The sequence below is a fragment of the Gasterosteus aculeatus genome, chromosome 14 (assembly GCF_964276395.1).
Source record: "Gasterosteus aculeatus chromosome 14, fGasAcu3.hap1.1, whole genome shotgun sequence".
Lineage (NCBI taxonomy): Eukaryota > Metazoa > Chordata > Actinopteri > Perciformes > Gasterosteidae > Gasterosteus > Gasterosteus aculeatus.
Window position 1 is genome coordinate 4,953,955 of NC_135702.1, and position 23,841 is coordinate 4,977,795.

At 44.3% G+C, this 23,841-nt stretch overlaps 2 protein-coding genes across 5 annotated transcripts in view; both read right to left on the bottom strand.

Moving 5' to 3' along the window:
• Nucleotides 1–129: 129 nt before the first annotated feature.
• On the bottom strand, nt 130–5,368 carry sdad1 (SDA1 domain containing 1). The gene is made up of 22 exons (XM_040197051.2): nt 5,075–5,368; nt 4,866–4,970; nt 4,639–4,737; nt 4,430–4,540; nt 3,791–3,862; nt 3,614–3,714; nt 3,464–3,521; nt 3,297–3,371; nt 3,092–3,193; nt 2,938–3,007; nt 2,749–2,852; nt 2,598–2,655; nt 2,451–2,509; nt 2,288–2,364; nt 2,009–2,106; nt 1,845–1,921; nt 1,589–1,718; nt 1,330–1,421; nt 1,048–1,238; nt 859–943; nt 419–580; nt 130–322 (listed from the first exon to the last, which is right to left on the bottom strand). Exons 1-22 carry the CDS (start codon nt 5,162–5,164, stop codon nt 275–277), a joined length of 2,064 nt encoding a protein of 687 aa, XP_040052985.2. The 5' UTR covers nt 5,165–5,368; the 3' UTR covers nt 130–274.
• A 2,328-nt stretch (nt 5,369–7,696) lies between these two features.
• The window catches only part of ptpn13 (protein tyrosine phosphatase non-receptor type 13), a 34,090-nt gene continuing 17,945 nt past the window's right edge, over nt 7,697–23,841 (bottom strand). Inside the window, exons 10-49 of one of the 4 annotated variants that reach the window (XM_078088064.1) lie at nt 23,155–23,371; nt 22,366–22,440; nt 22,081–22,249; nt 21,473–21,623; nt 21,202–21,340; nt 20,845–20,997; nt 20,500–20,682; nt 20,245–20,407; nt 18,814–19,249; nt 18,096–18,202; nt 17,451–17,501; nt 16,803–16,892; nt 16,592–16,699; nt 16,356–16,487; nt 15,805–16,271; nt 15,284–15,415; nt 14,175–14,268; nt 13,995–14,080; nt 13,751–13,910; nt 13,450–13,664; nt 13,219–13,317; nt 12,735–13,108; nt 12,481–12,640; nt 12,244–12,399; nt 11,882–12,053; nt 11,579–11,789; nt 11,389–11,462; nt 11,243–11,304; nt 10,949–11,104; nt 10,572–10,737; nt 10,374–10,463; nt 10,171–10,277; nt 10,028–10,083; nt 9,835–9,932; nt 9,515–9,663; nt 9,337–9,427; nt 8,901–9,238; nt 8,589–8,804; nt 8,432–8,494; nt 7,697–8,329 (exon numbers count right to left, since the gene is read on the bottom strand). In XM_078088064.1, coding sequence (XP_077944190.1) covers nt 8,252–8,329; nt 8,432–8,494; nt 8,589–8,804; nt 8,901–9,238; nt 9,337–9,427; nt 9,515–9,663; nt 9,835–9,932; nt 10,028–10,083; nt 10,171–10,277; nt 10,374–10,463; nt 10,572–10,737; nt 10,949–11,104; nt 11,243–11,304; nt 11,389–11,462; nt 11,579–11,789; nt 11,882–12,053; nt 12,244–12,399; nt 12,481–12,640; nt 12,735–13,108; nt 13,219–13,317; nt 13,450–13,664; nt 13,751–13,910; nt 13,995–14,080; nt 14,175–14,268; nt 15,284–15,415; nt 15,805–16,271; nt 16,356–16,487; nt 16,592–16,699; nt 16,803–16,892; nt 17,451–17,501; nt 18,096–18,202; nt 18,814–19,249; nt 20,245–20,407; nt 20,500–20,682; nt 20,845–20,997; nt 21,202–21,340; nt 21,473–21,623; nt 22,081–22,249; nt 22,366–22,440; nt 23,155–23,371 — 6,244 coding nt within the window. In that variant the 3' untranslated portion in view covers nt 7,697–8,251. Of the gene's footprint in view, nt 8,330–8,431; nt 8,495–8,588; nt 8,805–8,900; nt 9,239–9,336; nt 9,428–9,514; nt 9,664–9,834; nt 9,933–10,027; nt 10,084–10,170; nt 10,278–10,373; nt 10,464–10,571; nt 10,738–10,948; nt 11,105–11,242; nt 11,305–11,388; nt 11,463–11,578; nt 11,790–11,881; nt 12,054–12,243; nt 12,400–12,480; nt 12,641–12,734; nt 13,109–13,218; nt 13,318–13,449; nt 13,665–13,750; nt 13,911–13,994; nt 14,081–14,174; nt 14,269–15,283; nt 15,416–15,804; nt 16,272–16,355; nt 16,488–16,591; nt 16,700–16,802; nt 16,893–17,450; nt 17,502–18,095; nt 18,203–18,813; nt 19,250–20,244; nt 20,408–20,499; nt 20,683–20,844; nt 20,998–21,201; nt 21,341–21,472; nt 21,624–22,080; nt 22,253–22,365; nt 22,441–23,154; nt 23,372–23,841 lie in introns of all 4 variants that reach the window. The other 3 variants (XM_078088065.1, XM_078088063.1, XM_078088066.1) reach the window with 3 other exon arrangements.

Genomic DNA, 23,841 nt, shown 5'->3' on the forward strand with positions numbered 1-23,841 from the left:
TAAGGTTAATACGAACACGCTGTCAACTTAAGATAACTAGGGATGTGCAGTCAGATACATGTTGATTTTGTGGTCATCCAACTAACTAAGCCTAAATCTACATCCAACACAGACGCAGTCACACAGTAATTTTGAAAAACTGTTTATTTCAGAGCAGTGTGAATGTATGCAGTTTAACATGAATAAACCAGACTGTTTTTACAGGCTACTTGAAGGATGTACAATAGTATTTGACTGTCACCACAAAGATCATATGACATCATGTCCGTCCCGTCTACTTGTACTGCTTCTTCTTCTTCAGGAGTTGATTCTGTAGAGCAATCTGGAAATCAAAAAAAAAAAATCAGTCGAATTGAAATGCCACTTAACATTAAACGCAGTCAAAATACAGAAGCCATTTCCGACAGGTGAGACTCACCTGTTTCTCTCTGAAGGAGCGTTTGCCTTTGGTGCGGACATTCTGACTGTGTCTCATCATCATGAAGTTCTTTGTCTTTCTCTTCTCCCGGTTGCTGGTGCTGGCGTGTGGGTTCAGCTTGTGATGCTTCTTGACAAAGTCCTTCCGGTCGCTCCGTCCCGCCTGGAAAGTCAAATTCAGTTCAGTAAATTGCTTGAATGATGCAATAAATTACTTCAAAAAACGTTTTTTAAATACTCAAAAGTCCTTTGCCCAGCTAAATATAAATATTACCTTTAATACCAAAGTTCTTTAGTTTTTCTTTGTTACTATGTGACATTCAAGTAGCAAGTAAAACACACAAAAAATCCCATGAACATGCATTTAATCATCACACTTCAGGCATCATCTAGTGTGCAGACTCGCCCTCTCAGATCCTCCTACTGTTGATTAGGATTTACCATCGCTGTTGCCAGGCGTGTTTCCTTGTCGTCTTTCGGTTTCTTATGCAGTTTCTCAATATTCCTCAAGGTCAGCACCTCCCCTCTGAAGGATTGTGGAGAAAACCAGCAACGTATCTCAGTATGATCTTCTCCCTTTACCCCCACACATTTATGTTTTAAGCGCTTTGTTAGAAGCAGCTTCCTAACCTGCTGTCGTCCTCCTCGTCCAGGTCCACGTTCTTCCTTTTCTGGCCCTTGCCTGGTGCCCCGTTGACCTCTTTGGCCAGCTGGACCAGACGGATCTTCTTGAAGTCGTCTTGAGTGAGCAGCCTGCTGCCGCTCACCGCGGCTGCTTTGGCTTCTCTCTCCTCAACCGGTATATTCTGAAGCTTCTCCGCCTTTTACACACAATCTTACATTAGAACAAAGGTGCCACACACACAAATAAACAGTGAGCATTTAAATAAGCCATCCTATTTTAGTTCTCACCACTTCTCCCGTTTCCTCATCAGACGAGTGGTGGACATCCACCCACTCCCCGTCGTCATCGCCGCCACTCATACTGGCGCTCTCCCACCCATCTGGTGGACAATATAATAAAAATGTGACATTGACAACCTCCGCACGCACACGCACAGGATTCCAATCGGTCGGGCCCCCATAATCAAATGCGCACACGCGCACACACACACACACACACACACACACACACACACACACACACGTAATAACATAATAAGCTACTCACCTCCGTCTTCCTCTCCCTCTTTGCTCCCCTCCTCCACCTCCAGGATTTCAGCTCCAGGGATGTGATCTTTAGCCTCCAGCTCTCCGTAGTCTTTGATCTTGGCCTCCTTCGATGCTTCTGTGGGTCTCCCCTGGGGAAGAAAAGTGGCACAACCATTTACATTTTGGTAGACAGCAACTTGTAAGCAAATCACAAATACTCACATGTTGAATGCGGAGACATTATTAAATAAGACTGAGTGAAAGCCGTCGCTCACCCTGTCCTTCTTGTGCAGCATCTGTGGGTTAAGACTCCTGAACAGCTGGATCAGTCCTCTGGCAGACATCATCACATCTGAACACAAACACATCACCATGTTGTTCTGGGAGTGACTGTACATAAACATACACGCACAAGTACAGGGGCTGGAAAAACACCCACTCTTGTCTTTGTGCATCTTGTACTGAGCGAGGTCCTGCAGCAAGTCTTCAGTGATGGCGAGCGGACAGCGGGCCGCCACCTCTCTGATGGCATTCACGCTTTATACAAAAGAAAAAGGTGCCAAGTTAATACTACAGGAGGAAGTAACTTCTGGCACGGCAGCTACAAAGAGACAACATGGGATTTGTACTTCTGGTTCGAACAGGTTTTCCCATCACGTTTTAATCCACGCAAACATTTGACACCTAAAACCAGAAGGGGGAGAAGGCCGCTACTCACCCCACGGTCATGACCTCCCCGGAGTTTCTGTCCGTCACAAAGTTGTTGGCGATGGTCATGATTACAGGTTCGATGATCTGCACAAGGGGGGGGGGGGGGTGAAACGGGTTGTGCAGGAACCTTTATGTTACCGTGTGGACCAACCAGGTGGATCTTAACGTACCTCTGGGGGGACGAGTTGGTGGGACGCCTGGGCGGCACACAGGAGAATCTTGGTCACATCTAGGAAAAGCAACGGTTTGTTAAAAAACATCTCGACAGCGGTCAAAACGCTTCAATTCACTTAACTGGGAGGTGTTTGTTTTTTTACCTCTTTGATGGGGCTGCAGAAACCTCTGAACAAATGGATAGAAATTGAAGAGGAAGAGCTGGAAAAAAAAAGAGCATTGTGTTTTTATGCTGATCCTGCACATTGTTCATGTTCTGCAAAGGATGCAGACTCGATGAGGAGAGTCACTCACCTCGTGGATTCCAACCAGCCGGGATATGAACTCCATCATCATGATCTTCACCTCAAAGCGCTCCTTCGAGCCTTCCAACTGCTTCAGGAGTTTCTCAGAGAAATCTTTGTACAAAAACAGATATCGGACGTGAATTGTTGCAAAAAAGAACCTTGAAGCGCTCTTTGTGCTGCAGAGAGGTGAGACTACCTTGCGGGTCGTGAATGAGGTGAATGGCAGAGAAATTGAACACTTCCGGCTTCTTCTTTTTCTTGTGTTTCTGCCCAAAAAAGAACAAAGAACTTCATTAAATTGAACAAATGGCAGCATAGGAGTTATTAAATAGCAGTAACAAGAGTTGTACCCTGAGGACTTTCATCGCCTTCTCCATCTTCTTCTTGTTTTTGCAGCTTTTCTTGCCAGTGGAGTACCTCACCTTCAGGTCTCTGACTGATGGTCCCTCATCCTGCAAGACAAGACTGATTATTAACAAACACATTTTTATATCTTAAATAGACTGAGACGAAGTGTCACTCAACTACTTTTCATATTTTCTTTTTGGTACTTGCCTCAGAGTCTGAATCGCTGTCATTTTTCTCATCCTCATCTTTGCCCAGAAAGAATTTGAGACCGGCTACAACGATCTGAACAGGAGGAGAGGCGGGTTAGAAGGTAGAGGGCGGCCACCAATGCAACGTAATAAGCAAAGCATTGCTCTCAATGTGAGATGACGTACCTTAGTGACTTTGGAGAAGCACGCTGTTGTAATGACATTTACTGTTTTGGCATCACTCCTGTGACAGAAAACAAAAAGACAATGAGACTAAAGAAGCAAAAAACAAACAATGTCTTTTAAAAGGAAGTCCAGTGTAAAAACAAAACCCACCATATGTCTCTTTTGTAAAGCTCCACCATCACGTCTAAGGAGATCTTTGCTGCTATGGGATTACTGTCCCTCAGCATGGTGTACATGAAGTTCTGTAACGTCTGAAACACACAACGTTGTCACACAAGCCGCTTCAAGCTGCCACAGTCAAACACGTGTGTGTGTGTGTGTACTTACTGTGTTAACTTTGTTGTTCTTGTGCTTGGAATTTATGTTTTTGATATCGGCCACGATGTGTGTGTACAGCGTCTGCGGGGAGAGAGCAGCACGTTTTTACTTCTGAAAGGGGAGGAGGGAAACTACAAGAGAGCACGTACACAATGAAACGCGCGACTACAGAAGAAAAGCCTGTCCAACAGTTGTAGATTCATTGTGATAAAAAGGTTACATGACGAGACATGGTAAGCATACATTAAAAAAAAAAAAACAACTTTCAGTTATAAACAAACTCAACTTTTGCTCAAAAATAATTCTTCAAATAAAAATAAAAACAGTAAGCGCAGACAATATAACAAAAGGGGCTGCAACCAACAATTGTTTCCAATTAATCAGATGTATCGATTGGCCTTTAGAATGGTAGAAAATATAGAAAAATGTCAGTCTCAATTTCTCAAAGTCCAAGTTGAAGGTTTTGCTTCGTCATCCCTCAAACCAAAGTATCAGTATGTTCAGTTTAACATTTCCATATTTGAGAGGCTGAACATTTTTTCCTGCCTTATTAGCATTGAAAAGGGCACGACAAATAATCAAATATCAAAACACTTTGATTATGTGCACAGATAATAGACGATGGAGGGCTGAAGGCAGCGCGCTCACCTTTCTGAGAAGTTTGTCGTGGCATCGCAGCAGCTCAAAGAAAAGCTCCAGGAGGCAAGTGGGGTCGATCAGATTTTTATTCCTCAGGAGAATCAACGCTTTGCAGAAAGTCTGACAAAGAAAAAAACAACAACACACAAACATTCATTTGCATGAATATCAACAGGCTTATTAGATGGAAGTGTCGGCGTGGTAACACACAGACTCACCATTCGTAGGTCCGGCTCGATCATTGTGTGGTGACTCATTAATAAACCGGTCAGCTCTTGTGGAAAGGTGGACAGTGGCTGCGGGTAGCAATGGCCGACCTGCAGGCACAAACAGATCTTTAATTACACCACTGGAGCAGTACAAACAAGTACATGTTATCCCCGAATACTCTTTTTATTCCACCGTATGCATCTGCAGCCCCACTGGTGGATAGAAAACACGGTACCTGAGCGAGAAACATGACAAGATCTGCCAGCTCCTTGTTCGGCTTGTCAGGCTGCAGCTTGAAGATCTGCAGGTTGGACTGGTAGTGTCGGAACTGCTGCTGAAACTGTTGGAAGGCACAACGGCATCAAACCGCCAGCGATTAATAACTAGCGGAGTCAACCGGTAAGTTGGCTAACGACTTTAGCACGGATGGCTAACAGCACTCACCTCATCCACGTAAGACTGTGGGTCTCTTTTGATAAGGTTCTGCAGTTGTGGCAGATTGTTCGGCAGCTTGTTGTTGTGTCGCCCGGACATGTTTCTAGAGTAAGTTTGCCGGTAAGTTGCGGGGGGGGGGGGAAGTATAAAAGGGAAGGAATTACAAGACAAGCGTGGCAAATGTGCAGGCTGCCATTTAACTGACGTCACTTCCGGCTACAACGCGTCACTTCTGGTTTTATTAAAGGGTGACTGTTACTTACGAGATTCATAGAACAACACATCTTACTAATCATTTAATGTAGTCATACATTGAAACGATTCCAAGTCACTTTATTTAGGTTTCAGAAGTTCTTACTTTTTTCCACAAAAAAAACAGCAGGAAACAAAAAAAATACGTTTTGTAGTAGACGCTTCATCTTTTAATTATAAATAAGTGGCATCATAAACAAATTGGTGTAACATACAGTAGGTAGGTGGGTGACATGATATTACGTTCCGTTTTAATATTGTGGACTCTTAAAGGTCCACTTTCTCTAAAAAAAAACAGAAGCTTGACCTTCATTTCTTCCTCCGTCATAAACATCATGGCTGAGTAATAAGATGAGAAACATGGTTTGTTAAGACAAATCCTTTAACTACTGAACATAATGAACATGCCATATTTCAGTTACTTTACATTCCTTATTAATTATAGTTAATGCACATTTTTAAATCACTGGAGAATAAATTCAGAACTTCATCCCAATTAATATTCTTTAGAACCATTTATCTGATGTTCTTTTTTCCTCTTTATTTGCAGCTGGTAAGCAAAGGTGGGACACAGTTCCTCCGTTGTCCCGGATATCTTTAGCGTTGAGCTGGGGCCTGTTTCAATAAGGAGGTTCAACCAACTCTGAGTTAAAACTTGAACTCTGAGTTGACTTACCCTGAGATGGGAAACTCTGAGTTTTCGGTTACAGAACAGCTGAAATTAGTTAGTTCAATCAACTCTGAGTTGACCTACTCTGAGTTAAGCGCGTGCACCACAACTATAAAAAGCCATTATCAATGGAGCGCAGATATTACGAGTCACCATGGCAACAGGGCCAGACAAAAAGAGGTCTTCATATTTTTCACCAGCAGAACTGGATGTGCTTATGCAAGCATATGGAGAGTACGAACATATATTTAAAAAAAAAAGCAACACGGCTGCAGCGGCGAAGGACAGAGAGTTAGCTTGGGAGAAAATAGCTGCTCGAGTCAATGCGTAAGTTTACATTTGAATTACTGTTATACAGTGTTGTGTGTAATTAATTTCGATGTAATCTAAAAACTGTAATTTAATTCCGTAATTTAAAGTAAAATCTGATGTATTTGCATTAAATGCTGCATAAACTATAAAGCAATTCTGTATAAAACAATAGTGGATTTAACATCAAATTTTAACATCAAATATATTTTTTCAAGAATAATTCATGCAATTGTATAATGTTTATTTGAAAGCATTAAAAGTGCAGTTTCTTGTCTCTCCTTGTATTGTTCAAGTGGTTGAGGTTGATATGGGATTTAGAAAGTAATTAGTAATAAGTAGACCAATACTTTCTAGAGATAGTCATTATTACATTAATCTAATTACACTGTTGAAGAAGCCAGTTGTAGTTAGTAATATAAGTGACTTGCCCAACTGTTATAATATCAGAAGTGAAACTGGAAGAACAGTGTGTTATTCAACCTAATTTTAATTTTCATGTAGGTGCAATCCTGCAGGCATTAAAGAACATGGCAGCAGCTGAAAATGAAATATAAAAACATAATTCAATCAGGTAAGGCTTGAACATATAATGGTTGTAGTCTACCTGACTTTGCAAACATTTGACATATAAATAACTAAATAGCATCCAGTGTCGATTTGATGCGCTCTGCGTGACTGAAATGTGCGCAATGAATGAACACCGAAAGAATGAATGAGGTGATTAAATACCACTTCCTCTTTAAAAAAGGGGAGGAGACGAAATAAACTCTGGGTTTCCCGAAGAAAACCTGCTCCCGACCAGGTTAGGTTCACAGAGTAAGTTGCCATGGTAACTGACTCTGAGTATAAGTTACCTCTCTTTCTGAAACAGGCTTGACTTACTCTGCTTTCTCAGGTTTAACATACCTCCCATTCTGAAACAAAAAACTCAGAGTTTCCCTCATTTCAGGGTTAACATACTCAGAGTTTTCACTTAACCTCCTTTCTGAAACAGGCCCCTGGTCAGGACTTCAGGCACCGTGGGGACAGGACACGTGTGTAAACGTGTGTAGTGTGTAACTCTCACTGTGCAGTCTGCACAACAACCACCAGGAGCCACCGGGTTCTGTGACGAGGAACATCGTGTTCATTAGAACGCGTGGCTGAATGTTTTTTTTACCCTCGACATGGATTGGTGTCAACAGCGCTGCATATACAAATTTAATGTGAATTTGTATACGTGTGCATTTGTTATAAAATTGTGAACACATCAATCCTTACACGTGTTCACAAGTTGTAGCTTTTCTTCCTAATTTTCAGCATTTTGTCAGCAACCTTGGAAAAGGGGAATCAGAATAAATGGAGTTGAAAAATGAATCACATTTTTCTTGTTGAATAAAACTTCAGTTCACATTACATTTAAAATGTAGGCAGTTTATTTTTCAGGAGATGAATATGTACACTTTTAATTCCATCATTTACCTCAGGCAGTAAGCAATTACTATATAATAGATTTACAAAGCAAATACTGACATAGTATTCTGTCAAGGCATGTTCCAGCATCAAAATAGAATTCAAAATACACAAGTACAATTTTGTTCCACATGAAATATGAAATCATTGTTTCAATTTCATTATTTAAAAATAATCCAAGAATCTGGAGGAAAAAAAAGTAGGTTCTCTTGTTGTTGACAATAACAAACACAATCAGCAGTTCTCAGAAATGCATTGAAAGTGAGTAGCACCCAAGGAGGGAGAGGGAGAGGGAGAGAGGGAGAGGGAGAGAGAGAGAGAACTTGGAAAGCAAACATAAAAATATAGACTTCTTTAAAGGATGTACTCTCAAGGAACTGGATATTTTAGGGCATTTTTAAAAACATGTAGTGTAAATTTGGCAATTTCTGCCTGTGTCAACTCTTCTCCATTTGTGTTTTGCGCAGTGAAACGGTCCCTCAGCCTCTACAGGAGGGCTGCTATCCAGAGATGTTTTCCTCTGCTTGAAGGCATCGGAGCACATAGAGGATCACTTGATAGCAGAAAACATATTGCTCCTGTAAAAAAAAAAAAAAAAGGAAAATGAACGAAAACAATGGCAAATCAGAACGGTGAAGAATGAAGCTCACTTGATAATGAACTTAAACATTAAAACTCACCTCCGTCTGGATCATTCCCTGTCGCTGAAGTCTCATGTTCCTCACCACATCTGAAAGATCAAACTACAGAAAGTGCTCATTAGATTGTGATCACGATGCACTCAGAAGAAGAAGAAGAACAAAAAAAAAAACCCAGCACGTTAGATGGTCCACTTACATCAGCGTCTTTACTGATGAGCCCCAGAACCACGTCTATACAGATGAGGGTTCCCGATCGGCCGATGCCCGCGCTGCAGTGCGAGACTATTGGCCCCGAGCGGTGCACGTGCCTCATGTAGGAAATGAACGTGAGCAGCTGCTCGGGCTGCGATGGCGTCCCGTGGTCCGGCCATCCCGTGTAGTTGAGGTGAGTTACTCGCTGGATTTCATTGGTCTGAGGGAGGAAGAGCTCTGAAAGTTAGGGTGTCCGTTTCACAGCGTGGAAACGTTAAAAAAAAGTTTTCTCTTTTCGATTGGTGTGCGAACCAACCTGGACGTCTTTGACCTCGATGAGTCGGATGACAAAGTTGTCGAGATATTGGTCTTTGATCAGCGTGATCTGTAACCTGTCGTCCACCATCTCTGCCGTCCTCGGTGTGTCCGGCCAGTACCGCTGGCATTTCACTTTCCCTCCCTCTACTTCCTGGGTCATCATGGCGATCACGTTGGACTTCTGCTCCCACACCATTTGCCAAAAGTCCCCCAGAGTTGTGGGCAGGGGCCCCTGACAGGCGATGTACATGTAGTTCTCGTCCTTCACTGACATGTTGATGAAGTTGGCATTGATGTAGCCCCCGTCTTTCCCAAGAACAACTCGAGTTGTGTCAACTAGAAGAGATTTTTACATTAAAAAAAAATTTGTCAAAAAGGCCTTTCGGTTTCACTTTACACACGTCACAAATAACACCCTTTGAGACTTTTCTTACATGGAACAATATTCTTGTAGCGGTTCTTCTTCTTGTTCTCCCTCGTCTGACCAATCAAACAGTCGTCCAGCGGCTGGAGATTCTGAAGGTTCTGCCAGGAAGGAAAACAGAAAAAAAAGATGCTCGTAAAAACATGTATTGAAAAGAAACTAATTGAGAAGGCATTGTAGATTCTTACATCAAACTCCTGCAGAGGGACCTTCTGCTCCAGAAGCCCCCTCATCATGCGGACCACCATGTTGAGCTTGGGTCCCGTGTACTGGCCATCGGGGACTACTTTGACGAGGGGCAAAGAGGTCAGCTCGTCCTCTGTGATGATTGGCCCGTCTTTAACAGGGGGAGGGGCAGAAGAATTACTAAGCAGATAAAGCAGAATTACCAACATAATTCCAGATTACAAAAGTAATATCCCCCCAAAACTGTCAGTAAAGACAAATATGAACTGCAAAACATAATGCGTATGTTTGACCCGTTAACTCAAATCGTGGTCGCTCTAACCATCTCTTGATTTGGAGTTTATGTTTTCAATCGGCAGTTCGTCACTTCCCCATGTGATTTCATCTTCCTCTGGCTGTCCAGCACTCATTTGCAGATAGCTGTTGATTTAAAAAACAACCATTCAGATGTCTATTAATAAATTCAGTTAGTCAGTTCAGTCAGTTTAGTGTAAACCCTAAAAGCAAAATCGTACTTTTCATTCCTCGGATCGTCAACGTGGTCCTCTTGCCACTCCACTTTTCGGGAACTCTGTATAGAAAGAAAAAAAGATATATATTTAATTTAAGCTGCATATAGCATCAATGTTTCTTCAAGTAGGGTGGATCGGAGTTGTACCTCAGGGGAATCTTCAGGTAAAGAAGAGCCATCACAGTCGGTGTCCTCTGAAAGCTCTGCGCTGCGCTCCGCCTCTCTCTTGTGTCCGAGTGGATCGTCTTCATAGTCTGTGAAACAAGAAAACGTAGTTGAGTTATCTTGTTTATCTAGGAATAAAAATGATAATTAATTGCAAAGAGTTCCACTGAGATGCGTGCTTTCACCTATCGGTGGTATGGGAGGGCATCCGCCAGCTTTCAGCTCGTCGTGGAGAGTAAACGGCTTAGTCTTCGCTCCGCTGTGCTCGCTCAGATCTGAAAGCCACATGAAGGAGAGTGGTGTATGTGCAGAGAGAAAAGGTTGGATTAATAATAATTACGACTAATAATGAAAAGGCCTGGCGGCTCTGTGCTTGCTTGTACCTGTGTTTCCATTGCACCGGTCTGAGTTGATGGGCAGATAGGCCAGGTATGTGCTTGGGTTCTGGTCCGGCGGTCTGGACACTACGAGATGCACCAGGCCTTGAGCTTTACGGATGGTGGTGACCGCTTTGGTATGGGACACGCCCGTCATCAGCTCCTCATTCACCTGCAGGAAAAATCACAATCTTTGACACACGTGCGGAAGAACAAAGCAAGGCAACACTAAAGAACTAATGTTCAGAGGACAAAACGTTTGAGGTATTTGTTATTTTGTTAATTTAAAGTTCATAGTGGGAGCAGAAGTATATCAATTAAATCTTGATTACCAAAAGTACATATTTTAAAACAACCTTAAATTCTAACCAAATGTGACTCACTTTCAGCAGCCTGTCCCCGACTTGCAGTTTGCCCGAGGACTCTGCTATTCCTCCCGGTGTGATGGACTTGACAAAGATCCCCCTTTCCCCTCCAATGACAGAGAAACCCAGACCTCCGGACGGCATCTTCTCCAGATCCAGAGTCATGAGCTCCTCCTGCATATTTAAAAAAATACACTTTTAATCATTTGTTTATCTCTTACCAAAACTTGTCTGTAGTAGACAGTTTGGTAGAAGTGGCTTCACAATGTTATTGTAATTTATATACAAAGTACATCACATTTCTAAACTTACCTCTAAAGGACAAAGTGCTACTAGATTCTCTTTATCTTTTAGATCTTCACCTTTAAGAAACCCTTAAAACAGAAAAGAAAGTTGCAATTACCTGAAAAATAGTATACGCAAATCAGCATTATTTCTTTTATGCATCAGAAACATACCATTCATGCTGGATGAAACATTGTTGTTAAAAGAAGAGACACTTTTCTGCACAGCAGAAACAGGCTTTCCATCCCTTTGAGAAAACAAACAAACAGATAATGTAAAAAAAACATCTTCACATCAAAGCCTTAAACAGACACAGCAGGATAAATCCCACAAGGCTACACATGTCATTCTTTCAGAGACTACCTCGTGGCTTTGAGTGTGAGGTCGTCGAGGGACAGGTCCATCAGCCGGGTGCTCTCACTGAGAGTCAAGTCCTGCGTGGGAGCACCGTTGATGTAGTGGATGAGATCGAGTGGTCTCAGGCTGCCCTCCTCAAAGGCCACTGAGCCGGGAACAATGTCTTTGACGAACAAGACATCGTACGCACTGTCACAGCCGCCATCCAGCACCAAACCTGGCGTTAGAGCAAGATGTGGAACAATCAGGACTTGATTCTCAGTACAAAACCTGACAAGAAAGGTTTTCCTCTTGAGAGACGTTTCATACCCAGAGGGTCTTGACTGCCCTTGAAGCTGATGTCAGGCAGCAGGTGGGCTTCTAAGGTGGGCTTGGGAGCCTCCAGAACCCTCCCGACCACCAAGTCAACCACACGAGGAGCTGCGCGCACAAGGTTGACCACCTCGGTGTGGCCCATATTACTCACATCTGTGTTGTTCACCTAGAGATGGAAAATAAAGGATTAGTTCTTTACGGATTTTAAGAGGCCTCGTTCGACAGTCAGGGAGAAACTATTCCTACAAATTAAAACGTTTTGTTTTAAACTACGGTCTCTTGTTAACTGCACCAACGACATGAGCTGAAACATACTGGAGGCTGTGATACGAAGCAGAATATGGATGAATTTGTACCATGATCATCCGGTCCCCGGGCCTGAGGGTTCCATCTCCTTTGGCTGGATCCTGGACGATGTCATGGATGTAACAGCCATGATCGTTACCTTTTGTGAGGGTGAAGCCCAGACTGCCCTTTTCTGACTTCACCAAGGAGACCTTGAGCTCCACCTCCTGACAACAGAGACGGATCTTGATTAGCGAAATTACCCTTGGGTGTGATACGTTCACATTTACTCTTTCCTCACTCCTTACCGGGACAAAGTCCTCCGTGTCCTGTCCATTGCCCGACACGGTGAGGTTTAATGGCAGAGGCAGTGGAGGAGGCAGGGGATCTGGGCTCGGGGCAGTGGGGGAGGACGGCACATGCAGAGGGGGGGACTCAACATCTGCTGTGATGGGGGATGAAGGACACCTGCCCGAACAGCCATGAAGAGAAAATTATGAAATATCAGCGAAAACAATAATCGCGGACGATATGCCCATTATTTTAAACGCCCTTCTAGTACCCCTTGCTGAGGTCCGTTTTCGTCAACGACAGGTCTGGAGAGTAGAAGGCGGTGGTGACGGTGTCGTCCAGTTGACCTGTGCTGTCGTAGCGGCCCAGCCCCAGGTGGCTGCTGGGGGTGTGGTAGACACTCTGGTCCCAAGTTTGCCTCCTGGGCTCCACCGGGCTGGTGCTGAAGGCTTCCTCCACCTCCTCGTCCCCGTCAGTGCTGTCGCTGTAGCTGTTGTGTCGCCCGGGGCTTTTGTGCAGCAGCCTCTCCAGGACGTCCTCCACCAGGCTCCTGCCCTGTGTACCAGAAGGAGATTTGTCCCGGGCCACTTTCAGGCTGGACTGTGCCGGGGTCACCAGCGCCTTTCGAGGGGATGGTTTGGGCGTCTGGCGAAGAAATCCGTTACCAATACTTGAAAGATCCACAGTAGAAGAAATAAAATGCTGTTTTTACTGTGAAGATGGCAGACAAAAGGGGGCATTATTTACTGACTCACCACAGCCGAAGTGTCCATTTCAGGTAGGACTTGATATTCAGGTCTACAGAGAAGCAGATTCACTTCCTGTCCTGTTCCTCGCAACGCTGATATGACCTCCTGTGTGACGGAATGACAGGACCGACCAATGAGAGCACAGTACAAGTCCCAAATAAACTGTTCTGAAAACCTTATTTTCCAACTTGTTCACAGGTTCAATTGGACCGGCAACTGGAGACAAATCCAACTTACATGTTGAGAGAGTCCTTTGAGGGAGGTCTGATTGACCCGCATGATGACGTCGCCCACCTTGATGAGACCGCTCTCTGCAGCCGGTTGCCCGGGAAACAGCTTTTTAACCCGCACCATACTGGAGCCGGGGGGTTCGTCAGGGATGTGCTCCTCCCGACTGAAACTGAAGCCCAGACCCGACGTGTTCTTCAGCAGGCACACGTCAAACACATTATCTGCGGAGACAACAAAGACATGCAGGTTCTATTTATTGGTGTACTTTTAAATGTTGATTACTTAACCCAAACCTTTGTTGGCTCACCTCGCGTAACAAAGCTGTACTCCGGTTTATCCTTGACCTGAAGTGGCCGCTCTCTACCCCTGGTCTGGTCTTGCTGGCTGGCTGTCGTGCACTGAGGGGTGAGGGGAACATGGACACGGTCTGCAGACAAGTGACCCTTCTCCAGCAACAGGTGCACCGTCTGAGGGAGAAACGCTCAGTGTCAGCGGCCCGGCAATTACTCAGCCAGTCTGCGGAGGTGCTGGAGGCACACGTCTCCCCTCACCTGTCCCGTTTCCCGTAGAACTTCTACCGCTTGCTCATGAGTGGCGCCCTCCAGACTATTTCCATTGACGGCAACCACGCGATCACCTGAGCACGGGACCGCCCCACAGTCGTTAAGACACAGAAAGAGTGGAAATAGATGATGACACTCGTTACTTTTTTGTTTCAGTTTGAATGTCACCTTTCTGTATCCTCCCGTCGAGCTCAGCAGCTCCTTTCGGTAGGATGGCTTTGATGTAGATGCCTCCGTGTCGGACCGTCGTATTGACTCCTCCCTAAGAAACAAAACACACCTCTTAGCCTAATCAGGCAAACAGATAATAGCTTATGTATTTTCTATGGGGGTGATGGGATGGGATGTTTCATTTCAGGTGTAATGATAAATGCTTCGTCTCTGCCGTGGGTTAAATTATGAAAACAACCTCATAAGAGGAGAACATTGGGCCAAAGTTCCCCTGCAATAAATGTTGCAGTTTGTAAGCGTATAGATTTGGTTGTTTTTGGACCTGACCAGAGATCGGTGCTTGTTGATGGACTGTTTGAGCAGCACACCAAATGACTGGCTTAGATTTAAACAGATAGTTTAGTAATGCCATCATCTGACTATCATATGTGGAGGTTGTCTTTTAAGTAGATTATTTCTTAATTCTTCAGTAATTTATTCTTTGAAGGAAATCTCTCTTCAAAACAGAACACTGGCTGTTCACGTTTGACAACCAATAATGTCCTTAATATTTAAAATAAAATAATAATTCTGTTTGACAAAGTCTTCATCATATCACAATTATGAATTCATTTAAAATTGAATGTTATAGACAACATTAAATCATAATAATCAAAGACAATGTGAAGTTGTATTCTATCTCCATTTGGTAATACGTGATACTGCTGATGAGTGAACAGATGTTTTAATTCACTCAACTCATTATCAGTTATTATTCTTAAACACTTATATTTGATCACCGAATCACCGGATTTGTTATTGAGTGTTATCCTCAATCAATAAGGAGTTGCACCAAAACGTGCGGGAAGCCAACAGACGGCTCACTAACCAGTCGGAGTTCAAATGTTTACGGTCCAAAGATACGGAGTGAGTCTATTAAAAAAATAAATGAACGGAAAGGAAGACAGCATGCAAAAAGAATTAGGTGGAGAATATTTCCACAGGAGCTTCCAGTTGACAGCATGCAGCGTTAAGAAAGCAAACCAAACCAAGCAAAGAGGTGTAAACACAGAGTGACAACAGAATGAGAGGGAAAGGGGGAGGAAAAAAAAAAAGAGGATGAAAACCTTGCCGAACAGTACCGTGACACTTATGCCCAGGCTGCTGTCTTTTTTAGACAGCTCAACGTCAAATAGTTCTCCTGGACAGAGACTATTGACCTCTGGCACATTACCATTTACATTTTCCATGTTGTATTCCTGCAAACAGAGAACAGGGTATTAAGTTGAATTATCACAAGCGGGAACATGCATAAAGAAAACGGGATTGAGGGAGAGGGAAGAAGCTTGGCTTGGAGAGGGAAATGAGCAAATATTACATTCCAACATGCAGTGAACAGGTAACACAGGGCCTTGCATTGACAATGTACATGTAATGGTAGGCAAAGGTTTAAACAACAGGCAGTTTATTGTGCCAAGCATCTGAAAGGTAAACGTGATGCTTGTTTGAGGAAGAGCTGTTCTCATCCTGTTCCATAGAGAAAAGTGGATTTATATTCGCTCCGCATGGTTTTAACTCCTTGACCTCTTGAGTGGACCGAAAACAAACAAACAAACAAACGGTGAATTCATAAACACAAAGGCCGCACCTTTCTGACTTTGACTTTCTCTTGACTACTGGAATACGTCTCCTCATCCATGTCTGAATCCCCCCAGTCGGAGTGCTCGGAAACCTTGGGGGCTTCTGACACTTTAGCTTTTCTAGTTTTAGGGGGCAGAGCCGGCGCTGCAGGATCCAGAGCCGGCGGTGCGCGATGCAAAACCGCGTTAGGTTCTGGTCTAGGACGGTCGGCAATGGTCGTGGTGCCTGTAAGTCTCTCTACGCACTGCTGAACATTAGCAGGAGGCGGGCTTATTTTAGCGCCGCTGCTGGGTTTGGAGTCCTGAGAGCCGAGGCTGGGGGGCTGGTGGATCAGGGAGGAGGTGGATAACTGTGTGCTGATGCTTCCTGTTCCCACTCGCTCCTCTGACAAGGTGTCAAAGTCTAGATCTCGCCTCTGGCTGGAGATTAGTGCTTTTCCTGCAGACTTTGCTTGAACGTGGCTCGGAGAAGATTCTGTCAAAACAAGGAAGACAAACAGTCAAAGACAAAGCACCGCTAACGGACATATGACCAAGACAACAACAAATATAGTTTTACTTTTGTAAAGGCTTTCCTTGGGCTGCAACACGACCAGAGTAACATCATCGGGAGCATTTTGAAGGATGTCAGTGGCGTTGGCATGAGAGAGCCCTTCTAGGTTCACATCGTTCACCGAGATCAGACGGTCACCTGCGTCGACATTACAGCCATGACACACACGCTAGCACTGCTAACTGCTATCACAGCTAACTGCTATCAATGTGGTCAGTGGACCCTCAAAACACCAGTCCTACCAGGTCTGAGGCAGCCGTTGACGTCAGCAGGACCCCTAGGAGTGATGGAGCTAATGATGGTGCCAAGGTCCGCCCGACCAGACATCTCCCCTCCAACCACCTGTAATCCTTGAGAACACACACACAGACACGATGTGAACACATAAACACACAATCAAACGCAGAGAAAATAAAGTTGTAATGTTTCAGGAAAATGCACATGGAGACGTACCCAGGCCATATTTCACATCTTTCTTCAGGTGAACAGTTGTGATCTCTCTCTCTGGAGATGGTAAGGCAGTGAGCTTTTTCTTGAGTGAATCTGTGCAGAAAAAAGGACAAATGACATTTGTTATATTTACCAGCAAAATACAGTTACTGCGTTAGTTCAGTCATTTCTGGATGATATCATACTACATTCTGGTAAATTAATTTAACAGGGGATATACAGCAGGCCATTCTGAGAGGATAAGTACATCTACACGGGAAATATTACATCAGCTCAAGCAGGCATACAGCGTTGCTAAAGGACAACTACTTTATGACTGCTGGCTAATGGGCCTGAAAAGGCGGGTTAAGCTAGGATGAAAGGGAAAGGTCACGAGTTCAGCGGCAAGCATGAAGCTATTAAACGGTGGGACCGGGGCCAGTTCCACAGCCGGGCAGCACTGAGAGGCCCCAGACGCAATTCTGAATTATATAATTGCGATTTAGAACACAAGGCTTTTTTTCTTGTATATCCGTACTTGGCTGTGCCGCGATCAGCATACGGTTGAACAGATTGGAGCGGAGCCCTCGGATGGGCTCTGCATTTTGAGTTGATGACGTAAACAAAGCGTGGAACATCAGGTGTCTGTGTGAGAGATATCGTGATACGTACCATTAACGGAGGCTGGGGTTGAAGGCCCGGAGGGACTGTGCATACTGACACCTGGGGAACAAACACTCAAGAGATCAGCAACACTGTGTTGCTGTGTCTTTGATTTTACAGGCAATAGTGTAGGAAATAGTATTATTACTGTATTTAATAGTGTAATGTTTCCCATCTGGGAACTCCGCTACTGCAGCAGCTGTAACACAATGCTAAACATGCAAAGTACTAAATGTGCTGAACTCTGCTGCCTGGTTTTCCTTCTTACTGTTGACTTGCCACAATGTAGCCAGACCTCAAAGTGCACACTGCCGTTATTTTGTAGATCCAACTGCTGGTCTTCAGAATACATGGTCATCATATTTACTCTGCTTTCCCAATTATAATAAGATTGATCTTAAAAAGACCGATATAAGGAGTATGTGAAAGTGGCATTTGACGCCTCCGGAATTCTTTAATTTCATTCTTTTACTTGTATTCAAGTATAGAGCTTGAGCCGCACAGAACTACTATTTGAGCTGCTGGTGAAATACATGAATCCTTGTCATCAACTATCCAAGAGTCTCCTCAACAGCTGAGATTGAATTGACACAAACACAAATGTACATTTCAGGTGGGAACTAAAACAACAACAACACATGTGCAAATCCTTACCGACTACATATGCTTGGCCAGTCTCCTCTGTGGAAGAAGAGTCAGACTCTTCTTTGGACTTGCTGAGACTCCAGGTTGGGCTGCTGTGGGACACTGTGCCAAAAGATCTGCGGAAGAGAGAGAGCGAGCAAGTGGTAGATGAGTGGCTCATCTTTCCTCATTGAACACGGGCAGAAAATACCAATAGGAGTTAAAAAAAAAACGTCATTGATGTCATCTGTTAAACTGACACGAGAGGGAGCAACTGACAGTAAAACAGAGTTGTTCTGAATCAATAGTAGGAACACACTGGTAAGAACAATTTCAAGGACTCAAGGGTGCACTCAGGGTGCATGTGCACGGGCAAATACACATAGACGCCCCCCCCCCCCCCCCCCTCACTCCCGGAGGTTTAATTAGAGGCTTCAGGGAGAGTCGTCTGTGTCTCTATGGCATTAGGCGGAGCTTTAATCCGAGTAGTCCTCACTTTGAGGACTCCTGAAGAGAGCTTGGGGGCTCTGGCACTGACGACTTTACAGACTAACTAATAAACAAACTAAAGACATGCATCCCATTTCCTTAACAGGGCATGAAATAAAAAACGTAAAAAGTATACCATGTTGTAGTTCCCTCAAATGAATGGTTAGGTAACGAAATACATCCCAAAAATAATACCAGCATGACAACATCCACTCACATTTTCTACAGAACGACTCTCTGACAGTGCATTTAAACTCACTTGTCCTGTTGGGCCAAGATGGAGTCTGTGTCTGAGCTGGCTCGCTGGTGTTGCTGGAAGTGAGGGGCCACTTGGCTGGGTGGCGCCTGACTCAGTCTGCCGTGCGACTTCCCCCGATGCGACTCCGCCGGTCGCGGCTCTGGAGACTCTGGCATCTGACCCAGGTTGTGGTGGGAGCGGCTCATCATCCGCGGGTTGGAAAGGGCCGTCGAGGCCACCGGATTGAAACCTGGAAAGTGGACCTCATCTTGCACCAATATGGGGCCGGACGGTGCTTTGTGCAGGGCCATCTCCGAGTAGGAAATCCTCTTGAGGTGGTCCGGGTTGGAGCGGGTTGATAAGCTGGGGGCCAGGCTGCCCGAGCTCACCGTCCTCCCCACTGTGTCGCCACTCCGAGGGTCAAGGGAATACTGGAAACTGCTCAAGGGGCTGTTCTCTGGTTACCACAAAGGACGAGCAAAATGAGGGGAAATACAGCTTAGTGACGAGATAAATAAGGCAGGGAAATCCCAACAAGTGTTGATCTGCGTCATTTAAAGATGAGCCTTCTGAACCAATTATAGTCAAGACAGACTATTTTTCTTCTCCAGACTTATCTTTTGGGGGATCACTACTCTTGGGAACCCCTCGAGCTCTCGTGAACTCTGACCTCTCGTTAACTTTGTGACCTCCCCTTTACTCGAAACTGAGGCGGGCGGAGGCTCGAAGTGTGCATTCCTTCACACCTGTGTCCTGCTCCAGTTACTTTGTGCAGGATTGTCCTGAGTGGACAACAAGCTTTTCTTCCTCCATGAAGCTTTGTCAGACCTTCCTGCTCCTCTAAGGGAGAGGAAACGCCGTTTTCAGCTGAATTGTGTCATAAACTCCTGTCTGTACTCTCTCAAAGACATTATCAACTAAATCCCACCGCATTATCCATCTCCATAATCAACAGAGGTGTCAGTTAACTGATGAACAATCTGGGAGGAGTATTGGGCCGTGATGAAGGCAAAGCTGCTTTGATGTTCAGCCATGTGAAACTAAACCTACCAAACAAGGTGAGGAAACTATAAAGCAACTAAAACAAATTCCCCACATGTTTGATTCACACAATTAGAATAGATTAATCATGGCTATTATAGACATGTTAGACAGATTGACACACAACTGGAAAAAAAAGTATATAATGCCATTTGAAAGAAAATCTGAAGAGAAGGAAACGAGTGGGCAGCAGCTGTTATCTGGAGAGCACATGTGGGATGGCAGACACATGCAACTGCAGCTAGAAACAGTGTGGTTTAGAGTTGACATCACCCTTTCAGAACACTGTGATACTTTTGGGCCCAATGTGTGAAGGCATTTCTGTGACATACTAACTGATTATATGGAGTTTTCCATCGCTCATGTCATGTGACCTTTAGGCACTCGTGTGGATGCTCACTCCCCTCATACCTAGGTCTTGGAGCTCCTGGTTGCTCTGGCGGGCCTTCATCTGGAGGTGGAACTTGTGCTGATCGGAGCAGAGCTGGAGCAGATACTGACAGGTCTTATTGCTGTCCGTCTGAAACAGGTGCTTAATACCATCCGAGGTGTTCTGGAGGCAAATCTTCTTTTTCTTCGCAGTGACGAGAAAAACACTTTCATTGAAATTGAGGACCAACTAGATTGAATACATGAATGTTTTTCATAGTGAAGACAAATACATACTATGAAGGAAATCTTTTTTGTCTCCCTCCAGGGGAACCTTAGCACCGGGGTACGATTTCCGTTGAGCACCTCAAAGATGTGCACCCCCTTGGAATAGACACCCAGCATGATGCCCGTCTGGGATCGCTTCTCAGGAAGCACCCGGTGGAAATGGACGCCATACTCTGTCAGCCTCTGGCTCACCTTTAGGACAGTTTGTTTGGTGTTAAACTTCAGCTCAAAAGTATTTCATCCTTGGACAAAGTCAACTGACACTTGACATTTTTCCTCAAATAAAATCTTCTCTGCATTTGTCACAAAATAAACACTTAGGAACCGTGGTTTATGAAGCTAGCTCTTGCCTACCTTGAGAAACTCAAACTCTGCCTCAGTGTCAGATGCTCCAAAGTAGTTGCTGTGAAGTTTGGGCAGCTCCTCCTTGACGGTCGTCTGGTCCACTTTGTCCAGGACGGACACCGGGACGTAGTGCTCCAGCCTGAAGTAGGTCTTCCCATGGAGCTGAGGAACACAGATTAACCGCATTATTTAAAATTTTTGATTTCATGGAGTTTAAAAAGGATGCCCGGAGATCTATCCAGGACAAAAATACCTGCTTCGAAAAGAACGCAACTTTGACTATAAATACAATCACACAAGTTTAAACTAGTAGTTTGAGTGTTGTAGCGGACTGATAATAGTTATATAGATAAAGAGATCCGGTACCTCGGGTTGGTAGTCACTAAATTCCGCCTGCAGTGCCAGTGAAGCTAACAGCATGGCGTTTTCTGTGTCGCAGCGCATCCTCTCCTCCAGGATATCCTTCCTCAGCTGTAAGTAGTACTGGTGTTTGGTCATAGCGTGCCTGTTACACACAGAGAAAAACAGACATTTTGGGATAACTTAAACATGATATGCTACCACATGGGTCTATAGTTCTGGAACAATGAATGACATGCGTCACTTCAGGTTCTCCCCTACAGAAATATACACTCACTGAATGAAGTTGACGTCATCAATGAAGAACTTAATACGGAGGAAAACATTAAAAGGCACATCAGATTTCTTCTTCTTGGGATCCTCCTTCCATCCCTCCGGGGCCACTTTGGACAGTTTGGCTTCAGGATCAACAAAGAAGAACTCCTCATCTGTGTATGTGAGATGTTTAAGGTAAAATTCATCAACAACGTATTTTGGCTTGCAGCATCGTTTAGCATTTTCAAAGGAGACATCAAGTGTATACAATGTATTTACATGAGACTACTGTGAACATCTGCGCTAAAAACTAATCAAACCCATCTCATATGCTTAAGATGTGCGCTCAGTTTTATAAAAAAGGGGAAAATGTTTTCTATAACAAAATAACATTTCAAAATGTCTTCATGGGCAACATCCCTGGAATGTTTTCTTAAGAGAGAATGAAGTAAAAAAAATTAGTCAAAGTGGATGAGTAACGGAGCAAACACTGGTTAACCATCAACAACCACGGTGCGGTAACTACATAACCCAATATGCAAGTGCACGCGATTGCACTACATTTGCCAGACAAAAACATGCATACACGCAACTCTAACCGCAGACATGCACCGGAGCATCATCCATTACCTCGGAGGTATGCTAGGCCGAAGAGATGATGTTCCACCAGCCCTATGTGGGCGACCACCATGTCCAGAACGTCCTTACAAACTGCCTTGATGTCACAGCTCAGCTCCAGCTTTTGGCCATTCAGCAGCACCACACCCACCTTCCGCTGCACTTCCTCCACTTTGCCACGCTTCTTGTGGGCAGAGGAAAAAGGAAGGATTAGCAGATTGTAAATGAAATGTAGAGCAGTTTCTATCATGATGGATATGTTTGCCTGAAAAGGTGGCGTTAAATGTTCGTCCTTACCATTATGGAGGAGGGAACGGATAAGGAGACGCAGGGCTCACCGGCCATCTTCACAAACTCAGGCCCGTGGAAGTTCTGTCATTGGTGCCAAGATAAAAACTCATTTTTAGCCGAAGGGAACGTTTATTTACAAAATGTCAGAAAGGTAATTCTTAAACTGGGCGTTATTTTCCTATGAATTCTTTTGCTATTATGAGAACGGATAATTTGCTCACTTAGTGCTGAATTACCATTCAAAATCATCTGTAACACACATGCAAAGGCAACACGTCCTTTCTAGACAGACGCTCACACAGCAGGCTCAAACCTGTTTTTAATGGATATTCCGAATATGAATCATGGGATGAGGATATCTGAGGTTAACTACGAACGTCAGCAGATTTGTTGCTTGTTTACCATTTGAACACATTTTGTTATAGTAGAGAACGGCTGACATTAATTACTTTTCTCGGACAGGCAACAACCTACTCGCCAATGAGCTCATGTGAGTTGAAAAGTGTACATTCATCATTAAATAGATTAACAAGCTTAAAGCGATTGATAGTCAGACCTTAAACATAAGTGGTTCCCATTGTTAAAGTGTGTCTTAACTATTTTCAGGAATTTGCTGTGTCGGTTGCCTGTATTTATACATCTGGTTTACAGCTCTATAGGATCTGTAGTCAACTAAACGAATATTCGCAAAGGAGACTACAACACCAACAACTGAAGCGATCTTCAAAGTTGACATTATAAATACTAAGCAAAGAAAATCATTTTAAAGCATGTTTAGCCACAATGAGCAAACACCTTGGGTTTGCGAAGTGGTATAGAAGAGGTGAAGAGGGGGTCCCGAAGGTCGAGCATGGAGCTGCGAGTCGGGGCCAGGGGGTCGTCTGTGGGGTAGAGGTTGGCCCGGGACAGCCTCTTGGCCAGGTGGGCCTGGAGCCGCTGCACCTCCTCCTCCTGCCTCTGCAGAAGCAGCTCTGCTCCAATCAGGCCTTCATCGGCCGCCCCCTCGTAGAGCCTGCAGGGGGGAGAGAGGAGGAGGGTTTGAAATAAGAACGGATATTGTGTGAATCACATGTTTACACACTAAAGGACACCAAGTAGTAGCTGTTGTGTCTCCTTTTTGTGTCAAGGGGAAACAAGTGCTCAGTGGGACATTTTTTCTGTAAGCGGGAAAAGCAACAGCAGGCAGCAGTTCTCTGTAATGCCAGAGATTAGAAAGATGGAGATTTCTGAATGCGGATGTCACATTAGATGACCTCACTAACAAAGCATGGGGATAGAGCCCGCTGTGCCACACCAGCAGTGTTTGGTCCAGAGGACCGAACCCTCGCCTGCTCGCTGGAGTAAATAAACGCATCCAAACACATATGATCCAAGACATGCACAGTCCTATGCAGTGGGGTGGGTGTTAGAATCCACATACAATCATTCATACAAATACAAAGAGATTAAAAAACACTGCTATTTGCTATATTTGGCATTTCC